Below are 11,841 nucleotides of genomic sequence, written 5' to 3' on the forward strand. Positions count from 1 at the left end.
GTGTGTTACTTCGTGTGTCTCTGTGTGTGCCTGCGTGTGTGTCACTGTGTGTGTGTCACTGAGTGTGTGTCACCGCATGTGTGTGCCTACGTGTGTGTCACTGCGTGTCACAGCATGTGTGTCACTGTGTGTGTGTAACTTGTGTGTGAGTGCCAGTGTGTGTGTGTGTGTGTGCCACTGTGTGTGTGTGAAGATAAAATTTGCCAGAAAACACTACTCATTTAGTCAGTTTATCAGCTGACAGGCTTGATTCTCTGTGGCAGCATAATAATAATAATATTAATAATAATAATAAATATCAATTACACACATAATGCACATTCTTTGAGTTTTCAGAGCTCGTAAACATAACATTTTAGTATAGTTTATAAATAATTTTAGTATAAAAATAAAAACAAAATAAGTTTTTTAATAATCAAACATTTCATTTTAAACAGTGTTATTTATCTTACCAATTTGTGGCACTGTGTCCCGTGCAGCTTTGTTTCCTAAAATGACTGCTCCATCCCCAAACAAAAGGCTACACCCACTTCAGCCCATCATTTTATTGAACAGACATGTCAGGTGATATTATATGTATATATTTTTTTATTTAAAAAATTAAAGGGGTGTCAGGTCCAAAAAAGTGGTTCGTTGCCTGAGGGCTGTGCCACTGTGTGTGTCACTGTGTGTGTGCAACTGTGTGTGTGTCACTGTGTGCCACTGTGTGTGTCACTGTGTGTGTGTCACTGCATGTGTGTCACTGTTTGTGTGCCACTGTGTGTGTGTCACTGTGTGTGTAACTGTGTGTGTCACTGTGTGGGTCACTGTGTGTGTCGCTGCGTGTGTGTCGCTGCGTGTGTGTCGCTGCGTGTGGCACTGCGTGTGTCACTATGTGTCCATTTTATTGAACAGACATGTCAGGTAATATTATTTGTATACATAGGTCCAAAAACGTGGTCTGTTGGGCAACACTATGCCATAGAGGGTTAAGGTACAAAACATGTAATCTAATTAAATATGTTACAAATTACTTTTTAAAGTGTGTATTTTGTAATCTGTAGTGAAATACATTTTTAAAGTAACCTTCCCAACCCTATATGAGCAATATAACATTCGTTGCCATGAGATATGGCTGTATATTGGCACGGCTGTGATTCGCCCGTAGGTAATCACAGTGTGCCGATATACAGCCATATCTCATGGCTACGAGTGTGATATTGTGCGTTTACAACTGTTCGACGGCACAAGTGTGTTAGGGATCCACCGATACCACTTTTTCCAGTACTTGGCCGATACCGATACTTTTATTTTTGGAACCTACGATATCGAGTACCGATACTTGTATTTTCATTGTATTTATAATTTTTTTAAATATTGGGTACAGAAACCAAAAGAATATGTATAATGTTTGTTGGTTAACTTCATTTATCAAATAGATAGGCCTAGCTCACCCAAAAATTTAAATTCTGTCATTAATTACTGACTCTCATGTTGTTCCAAACCCGTAAGACCATCATTCATCTTCGGAACACAAATTAAGATATTTTGATGGAATCTGAGAGCTCTCTGACCCTCCAGAGACAGCAAGAATATTACCACGATCAAGGCACAGAAACGTAATAAGGACATCGGTAAAATAGTCCATGTGACATCAGTGGTTAAACCGTAATTTTACGAAGCTACGAGAATACTTTTTGTGCGCCAAGAAAGCAATATTAACATAATTTATTCAGCAATCCTTCTCTCCGAGTTACCGTCTTCCGCCATTTTGGAGAGTACCCCAGAACGTAATCAGCATTGTTTACGTTCAGCATGCGCGCACATTCTACTGAACGTGAACAAAGCTGATTATGTTGATTACGTTCTGTGGTACTCTCCAAAATGGCGGAAGATGGTAACTCAAGGAGAAGAATTGTTGAATAAATTATGTTATTATTGTTTTCTTTGCGCAAAAAATATTCTCGTTGCTTCGTAAAATTACGGTTGAACCCCTGATGTCACATGGACTATTTTACCGATGTCCTTGCTACGTTTCTGTGCCTTGATCGTGATAGTATCCTTGCTGTCTATGGAGGATCAGAGCGCTCTCAGATTTCAACAAAAATATCTTAATTTGTGTTTCGAAGATGAACAAAGGTCTTACGGGTTTGGAATGACATGAGTAATTAATGACAGAATTTTTATTTTTGGGTGAACTAACCCTTTAAACATGTATTAAAATGGACAACAGTTCTTTTAAATTGTTGTAACACAGACACACACACACACACACACACACACACACACACACAGTGATTATTAAACCTAATTATTAAGCCCGTGCCCCCGGTATGCTTTTTATCAGAACAACATGACATCACTGTCAGTCTGTGCATAAACATTGCTTTTACGTGCTACCGTGCTGTTGCCAGCGTTTAGCAGGAAGTGCTTCCTCAGACCTACTTTATTCCAAGTAGGGCCCCCCGGAAGCTTTGGTATAATTTGAAGACCGCTTGAGGTGACAGATGAGCTCTTCAGCCAAGACTGTTGCAGAATAATGCAGAAGACGTCACGTGTGTCTTACGCATGAATCCTGAAATAACAGTCCCAGGCCCTAAGTATGGTTTCACTGCATCACATCTAATAGTTTAGGCATAATACTCTGCTAATCCTGAACTCCTTTCTTTTTTTCCCATCTTTTCACTGCCCTATTTCTCTCTGTGCCCATTACATTAGAGAGCTCCTACCTTTCCCACCTCCCCCACTCCCCTCGAAGCTTCTGCTCATGTCTGCTGGCTTAATGAAACGAGACTGTTATTGGAATGTATTAGGCCAGGCTCGGTCCGATCCAGGCAGCCGGCACGGATGCATTTCCAGACTGTCATGCTTACTTTCATGAACAGAGCATCATCAATGGACTTAAGGATTTATCTTCTGATTGCTTTCAGATGGCAAGGTGGAGGTGACAAAGGAAGGCATGAAACTCTGCACCATGGGACCAGGGAAGGTGTTTGGAGAGCTCGCCATCCTCTACAACTGCACCAGGACTGCTACGGTACAGAGTGAGTGAGGAGAACACCGATGCACCTGCACATCCGCAACTGCAAATTATTAAAGGGGTCATTTCTCGAGGTTAGATAAAGTTAGCAAAGTTTTAGCGCCACAAAATGCCCAGTATTAGTAAATAGCACCATTTTCACTATCTTTGAAAAAAAAAGAACAAAAAAACAAACAAACAAAGAAACACTCAGTCTCAAAGGGTGTTAGCTCTTACAGAAATTGAAGTAAATTCCCACTGCTGTGATTGGCTAACTTCATTGTACCGGTTGCAAAACAATGTGTTGTGAAATGTGAAGAACGAAAGAAAACTTTAGGAAGGCTATTCAAAGTTTTTGGAGGGGCAGTTTCTTTACATCCACTGAGTTTGACGGAACAACATCTTTATCCAACAGCAGTATGACTCTTGACAAGAGTTGTTCAGAACACTCTTCCTTGATTACATACATACAATGACGGCACCAGTGTTGGGGAGTAACTAGTTACATGTAACAGAATTATGTAAGATAATTACAAAATAAATGTAACTGTAATCAGTTACAGTTACTGAGAAAAAATGTGTAATTAAATTACAGGTACTTATGAAAATGTTAACGATTACAAAGGAGGATTACATCTGAATATTTTCACACACACATACAGATTTGATTGATTTATTTCCCAAATTGCATTGACTGTTCTAAAATATAAGACTCCAGTGTTTTTAGAAATTTAGGACACAGAATAGGACACATGCTTATTTAATAACTGTTTTATTTCCTACCTGGGTTAATGTACATGCTTTAACAGATTAGACAATTTAGAAATGTAAATTTAGAAATGTAATCAAAAACAATCAGTTACATTACTTTAATAAAGTTATTAAAATAGTTACACTACTATTACATTTTTAATAGGGTAACTTGTAATCTGTAACTTATTACATTTCCAAAGTAACCTTCTCAACACTGGATGACACTTATTAAGGCACATATTAATTCTCTATTTCTTGACCACTTTAAAATTTTGTGTACCTTTTGTGCAAAATGTCAGTTACATATGAGCACATGCTTGCTTATGCAAATATACAAACATCCATGCATAAGCATGAAATGTACATAGAAAGACCCTTTCACTTCATAACTGCAAAGACAAACCAAAATCTGGAGTGAGTAACCATGGAAACACATACACTGTGTTGTCATCCTTAACTTAGCAAGAACAGCTACTCTCAGGAGGGAGTAACCATGGAAACCACACACACACACACACACACGCATTTCTGTTAGGGATATGTACTTATATGTACATATATGAAGTAGCCTAAATTCCTTTGCATACTGTTTCTGTCTGCGTCTCTTTAAATATTTGAATGCAAAACTGAAAATGAAATATAAGGCATGATAGTCTCATGATTTTATTGTTTTGTTTGCACAATAAATAATTCAAATATAGTCCTGTATTGCTCTCTTCATGTTTGACGAGGTTCATATGTCTTGTATTTCTAAAACAATACGACAAGCAAATTTGTATGCATGTCAGCCTGGCAAAATAATTTGCAAGCCTCGCTTAATTTAATTATCAAAACACACAATGCATAATGGCTCTGGTTCTTCCCCTGTTAAACCAGACACAGCACTGTGTTTTATTAGAAGATTATGTATTGTTTGTCTTGCTGTGTGATGGTACTTCAGTCTTTGCTAAACCACTGATCTTTCTTGTGTTTCGTCCTTGTTATTGACACTGGTAGGGATGTTAGCTTTGGTGTGTCTAGCGTGAAATAGTGTGATATATACCAACGATGGAAAGAGGTGAGTCAGAATCTCTGTGTCTCATCTGCATCTCTTAAGTGCAACAAATGCCAGGCCATTTCCTCAGATTTGAAGAGAGCCGCAAAGATGGGAAACAGCCACAAAGCCATTATTTTGTCATGATGAAGTACAATCTTCAGCATCTTATTTTTTTAGCTTTTTGGCTCCGAAACAAATGCAAATACTCCCCATCTCCCTCTCTCTCTCTCTCTCTCTCTCTCTCTCTCTCTCTCTCTCTCTCTTTCTTTCTGTGCAGCAAGCTTTTGCTTTATAAAATCTGATCAAAGTAATTTTTATTTAAATTTTTTTGCTGCTGGTTATGTTTTTTCATGTTCTTTCTTCTTTCACAACGTGATCTCATGATAATTCGTATGTATTTTACGTAAAATGTGGTTCTACAAAACATACGTTTACTTACGTTTTTACAGACACTAAAACGTACAATACTGACGTATGTACAGCATCTAAACGTACACATACGTATTTTCAGCATTTTAACGTACAATACTGATGTATTGACGACACCTAAAAATTAATCCTTATGAATATTCAAATTATTGAAATTGAAATTATTATTGTTTTCAGTTGTCATATCAATGGCATTATGTTTTCAATTGCATTATTAGATTGTTTACTCGTTTACTTAATATAAATGGATAATATTTCGTTCTGTTCTGTATGATTTCTACGGCCAGATTATTTCCAAGAATAGGCCTACATAATGTTAAACAAGACTACACTTTAAACCCTTAAAATTAATAACATTTCTGCAATCGTTTAACCATTACTTATCATGTAATATTTACTTTGTTTGCGATGGGACACGAAAGGCATTTTCTCCGACATGCTGTGACTGAAAATAGAACCATAAAATAAACCAAAAACGCAACAATTACTAAAGGAATCAATTTTGTTCATACACTGTAATCCGAATGTTTAAAATCCATATGATTTCGAGGAGCAGTCCCAAACTCAAGCCTTTATTCAGCGATCTCCATCCTGAGCAGCGACCGTAAGCATCAAAAACCTGACACACTTGTTAAATTCAAATGTTGCCACTTCAAGAGTTGACAGGTTTTACAGCAGGAAAAACAAAAACTCATTGGCTCTCGCCTGCTTCATCACTCATTGCGACATGCCGTGTTTCTGGTGAGGTGTGTTTGAATGAGAAATGCACACCTTCACAGAGTGGAGTTAATAATCTGGATAATATTTTCAATGATTAACAACTAAAATTCTGCTCTGCGGTTCACACAAACCTACTGTATTCCGTCAGAGAGGACTGTGGCTGCAACACATCGTCATTTGGACTGCTTTTGACACTTTTGCAATAAATAAACGATTTTGATTGCACTTATCTGTCCGTCATGTTTTTCTTATACTGTGCAGAAATAGTTATGGTTAGGTTTAGAGGCAGGAGTGGGTTTAGCGACTATAAAAATATCTTTTTAATGCTATATTATTACTAAAATGGTCATTTCCCTGCATATTTTGGTCAATTATGTTTTATATATTTTTATATTCGCTATAAAATGGGTAGGTTTAGGTTTGGGGGTAGGTTAAGGGGTCTAAAAATCTAAATCGTGTATCGATAAAATTATAAAAATGCATTGATACAAATAGCTTAATGATAGAAAAGATACGTAAATGTTTGACGTTTTTTAGCTAAAAATAGGTAGCGATTTGTACGAAATTTGTATGAAATACATCTAAATTGTACGTTTTAGTATCAATAAAAACAATATATATATATTGCTGTCAAATGATTAATTGCGATTAATCGCATCCAAAATAAAAGTTTCTGAATGATCATTGATCATTGCATACTATGTATATTTATTATACAAGCTAGAAAGAGAAGGAATAAATAAAGAGATAGATTTATTTATTTTTTTTTATGATGAAGTCAAGTACTTTCGAAAGAGATGGGTTTTCAGCTGTCGCTTGAAAATTGTCAGGGATATATATATACTATGTATGTTTATTGTTATTCTATTTTTTTCTGTAACTGAGCTTTCAAACATTGATTCATTTTAATATCTTTCGATGCTCCATACTTACAACAGTTATATAAATTTCATTCAATTTTAATTACTTAAATTGATGTCCAAATTGCAATTCTACATCCTGTTTGCTATCTTGATTCAAATTCAAATCAAATTCAGGAATTGCGGTGGATTGTTGGCAGCATTCTCAGTTCTCAGTTCAGTTCTGAATGGTGCATCACCCTGATGGCAACCAGCACATCCTAAAAGCAGAGAAAAAAGCAAGGAGAGAGATCAGGAGAGAGGTGAAAAATAATGACGCATAAATACGTCAAGGTGAGACCGAGCAAAACTGATTTAGCAGTGCTGAGGCTCTCCCTGGTGATCTCTGAGCTTACTGATCTCTACACACTGTCTAGTCGTAAACTACAAAGGGTGAGCTTCTCAGAGACGTGTGCTGTGAGTCTCTGCTGCATGAGAAGCACACTTATCACACCAAAAGTACAACAGATAGAGCTTAAACTATACATGTGTAACCCCTCTCCCCCGGGTCCTCTCCGCCACACCTCGTTCCGAGTGGGTCTCCGGCATGGGAGGCGGACGCACTAACAAGGAGGCTAAAGACTGCAGCCTCTAGCGTCAGTCGCTAGTGCGTCTCTTGAGATCAGGGGAGTGAGGTTTACCTGCACAGCACTTACTCGCTGGCCTCCGTTACACTCACCCCCCTAATCCTCACTCCCATCCGGGTCATGGCACCAATGTAACCCCTCTCCCCCGGGTCCTCTCCGCCACACCTCGTTCTGAGTGGGTCTCGAACCCTGGTCTCCGGCATGGGAGGCGGACGCACTAACAAGGAGGCTAAAGACTGCAGCCTCTAGCGTCAGTCGCTAGTGCGTCTCTTGAGATCAGGGGAGTGAGGTTTACCTGCACAGCACTTACTCGCTGGCCTCCGTTACACATGCATGATGATAACATTTACAAAAACATTATATAATAATGAAGCTATCATTGGCATGTGAGTCACAAAACATGTTTAATTTTTCTAACTAGCTCTGTTGGTGGCATTTCAGTAAACACACGACATCAGTACAACAGGGAAAAGAAGCGCTATCTGTCATTTACAATACCTCATCACAGTGCCCGCTGAGAGACCCAGATTCATGCAGTGTTCTTTAAAAGAAAGCTTAAAAGATTAGTTCACTCGAAAAGAAAATCCTGTCATCATTTACTCACTCTCATGTCATTTCAAACCTGTATGACTTTCTTCTGGAGAACACAAAAGAAGCTATTTCTCCCTTTGTGTTGCACCACAGAAAGAAAGTCGTACAGGGTTTGAAACGACATCAGGTAATAATTGATCTTTTTTGGGCTCTGAGGTATTTGTGATGATATCTGCAATGATAGTTATAACTTGTGAACTCATAAAAAAAACAAAACTTTTTGAATGTTTTTTAAAGCCTGTGTTAACCGGAAGTTGTTGCCGACTTCAGTATAGTGATGCATTTCCAACTGAAACGGAATATTGATTAGAGGGTGGGGTTTTATTTTAGTGCTCCTCCTCTCTGTCTCTCACTCGCAGCAAACTAACGGTTAGAGGGAGTGGTTAAGGATATTCTACCCAACCCATGAAACTGACGTCGTCAGAGAAGGAATGCCATTCTGGAGTGGAAACAGATGCTCAGAATTTGATTAAAGATTACCAAGACAAACATTTTTTTTTTCAGTGGATTAACTTGGATGGATTAATTGTTCACCTCAAGAACAGCAATGTATGCTAACAAAGTAAATTGTTTAAATTTTGATTTCATGAGGACTTTAATAACATGAAATATTTTTAGTGTTTCACCATGGTCACTAAGTTAATTTATTACAAATTAATCAGTATTTTTCATTATTATTATTATATGTATATTAGCTGTGAAATATTATTATTGCAATTTAAAATAATTGTTTTTAATTTTAATATATTTTAAAATGTAATTTATTCCTGTGATGTAAAGCTGAATTTTCACCATCATTACTCCACTTTTCAGTTTCACACGATCCTTCAGAAATCATTATATGATGATTTGCTGCTCAAGAAACATTTCTTATTATTATCAATGCTTCTGCTGCTTTAAAAAAAAAGGGTAAAAATTTGGGTTAAGTTAGATAAAAAAAACTTTCTTTTAATTAAAGAATCCTAACAAAACAATAAGGCAGTTTCCACAAAAAAATAAAAAATAAAAAATGTTTTCAGCATTAATAAGAATAAGAATCATTATTAATAATTGAGCACCAATAATAATGAATAATAACTGAGCACAAAATTAGCATGTTATATTGATTTATGAATAACCTTATATAAAAATATCCCAGGAAAGCAGGGCAAAATGACAAAAAAAAAAAAAAAACAACAACAAAAATAAACATGGTTAGTTTTTTTTTTTTTTTTTTTAAGTATTTTCTTTTTTTTCAAAAGGAACTATTGTTTACACTGTTTGTTACTATAATAGATCTAGAGCCTGAAATGTGCTGAACATTTTTAATACATTTATTTAAATTTGATTTTAATTTGAGTTTAATTTGAATGCAATTTAAATTAATATTCAAATTGAATTTATAATGATATATTTGAAATTTGAACAGTACCCTGAAAAAAGGTACAAAAGGAATTTTCCCTTGGAAATGAGTACATTTCATGATTTAAAGCAAGTAACACACACACGCAAAAAAAAAAACAACAACAAAAATAAACATGCGTTTGATAGATGGAAAAATGAATGTGGGTCACATTACTAATATCTTAACGCATGAGTTGCACCACATCTGTCTCATTTTGCATGAATGGAAGTAAGAAAGTACTGTAGACGACTCCCATTTGAGCCCTCATTAGCTCTGTATGGAGAAAGGTCCCATTCAAAGACAGCCAGCCACACAAACTCGCTCTTTGATTTCAGCATCCAGACTCATTAAGAGCATTAGCAGCTAAAATGTAGAGAGCAATGCATTATCTGTCACTCCAGTTCATTGTTGCATTAAGTGCCACGAGTCGCTTGTTGCCATAGAAACCCTTTTGCATCGAATGCTATTGGTGAAATCCCCAGGGGAGATTGTTTCGCCTTTCACTTTTTGGCAGTGTCCCTTTGCTCGTGGTTGGTATGGCACAGAATGTGACTTCATTAATACCGGTTTTTCTGATGGAAATACATGCTCAGAGTTCAAGGCTTAAGCGAGATAAAGCCACAGGTTTTCTCTTAGATGTAAAGCAGTGTTGCTGAAAGGCAAATTTATCTTTAAGTAGGCGTGTGCTTTCTTATACGCAGCCTTTGAGAATCAGTTTTCAACTCAGATGTTTGGATTATTCTTTTTGATAGTGCTGTTTATTTCAGGCTTTTGTGAAAATGGCCATTTCTAGCTCCCTTGAAGTCATCATTTGCTCAAGGGTGATGATGGTGCAGTGTTTTGTGATGATTTACTTCCTCATTACAAAGTCGAAGGCTTTTCTAAAGATGATCGCTCAGGACTGCCCATTGCTTATAATGATCACGAGCTGCAGGATTGTCTGAATCTCTGGCTATAAGATAAAGTCGCACTGCTATCATAATAACAGTTTGCTCTCTGCCAGATGCGTCTCTAATGACCCAAACAAGGATAGCATGACTAATCTTTTAAAGTTGAACTAATGGGCACCACCATTATCAAGTTTTAACGAGTTAGTTTTTTTTTTTTTTTTTTTAAGAATTTTCTTTTTTTTAAAAAGGAACTATATTATTTTGTGGATTCACATTAGGCTACCTGTCATTCAACTGTTTGAGTTCCAGACGGACACATAACCCAAGGATGTAGTTTTTAATGCTAAACGTTTAATATTTTGAATTTAGTTCATTTTTTCATAAAGCTACAACTTATCATTATCATGTGTTTTCATTCATCTTAATTTCCATTTACATGCTGCAACTTTGTGTGATGTTCAATGAAATATATTCGCTTGTTTTTCTCCTCTAATCCTCACACACGAAGACTGTTGATGCTGATCAAATACCACGCGAGTCTATAATTTTAAGTAATTTTACACTTATTTGTGCAGATCGGCTTTAAAAAAACAAAACAAAACAAAAAAACCTTGGTAATGGTAGTGTAGTGTGTGTATATGTTGGTTTAAAGGATTTAAGATGTATTATGTTGCACTTCCTAATGAAACAACCAGTTCAACTAGTAAGTAATTGGTAAGGATATTCCAAAATGCATCAGTATTAAAACAAACTTTCATGTTCTTCTGACTTGTGAATCTCTTAACGTCTTGTGACCTTGAAGTTCCTGGAGTGCCTACCTTCCTGGTGCTCTTGAGTGTTGGGATGTTTGAACAGCTGTGAGTGCCTCATGTGGTAAAGTAAGTGCGCTGTTAGCTGGAAGAAAGTGTGGTTTTGGACAAAGTGGAAGTCATCTGTAATACTCCTCAAACCTACTGCAATTCAGGACTGACTGTGCACATTCATCTCCTTCAAAACCAGCCAGTGAAACCAGTGCCATTGACAAAGAAATGCGCACCTTTTCTATGCAACAGCTGTGAATGACATCTATAACTACAGTCATTCTTAAAGATGGTGACAGTTCAGGAAGTTTGGTTGTTGAAAGCAGTTGCCACTCTTTTCACACAAAATTCTGTGTGTGAAAAGAACTATATTTAGTGCTCCATAACAGAAGAGTGATAGCCGTATTCTGCTCAATGAGCCATAGAACTGGCTCTGGAAACCCAAGTATTTTTCCATGCTGAAAGAGTAACTGATCTGGACACAGATTACTGAAACAAACAATGAGGCATCACAACTCTGGGGGAACCAAGGATATTTGGTTGGCATGATGCTGTTTATCTAGACTATCTAACAATAGCCAGGTTTCCATTGAAGAAAAAAGGTTGAGGGTGTCAAAATATTTACTGATATAACTGATGGAAATGTAATTTGCTGATAAATTACAATTTAAATATTTTATTTGATTTATATATATATATATATATATATATATATATGTATCCTATATGTGTGTGTATGTATATCTTTTATATT

General features: G+C 36.5%; 1 protein-coding gene across 1 annotated transcript in view; it reads left to right on the forward strand.

Moving 5' to 3' along the window:
• The window catches only part of LOC107654050 (cGMP-dependent protein kinase 1-like), a 178,757-nt gene that overhangs the window by 64,216 nt on the left and 102,700 nt on the right, over positions 1-11,841 (forward strand). The window contains exon 3 of the mRNA XM_016440947.1: positions 2,910-3,023. Within this exon, the coding sequence (XP_016296433.1) occupies positions 2,910-3,023 (114 nt within the window). The remainder of the gene's footprint in view (positions 1-2,909; positions 3,024-11,841) is intronic.

The sequence above is a fragment of the Sinocyclocheilus anshuiensis genome, unplaced genomic scaffold, assembly GCF_001515605.1.
Source record: "Sinocyclocheilus anshuiensis isolate Anshui unplaced genomic scaffold, SAMN03320099.WGS_v1.1 scaffold454, whole genome shotgun sequence".
Taxonomy (NCBI): Eukaryota; Metazoa; Chordata; class Actinopteri; order Cypriniformes; family Cyprinidae; genus Sinocyclocheilus; species Sinocyclocheilus anshuiensis.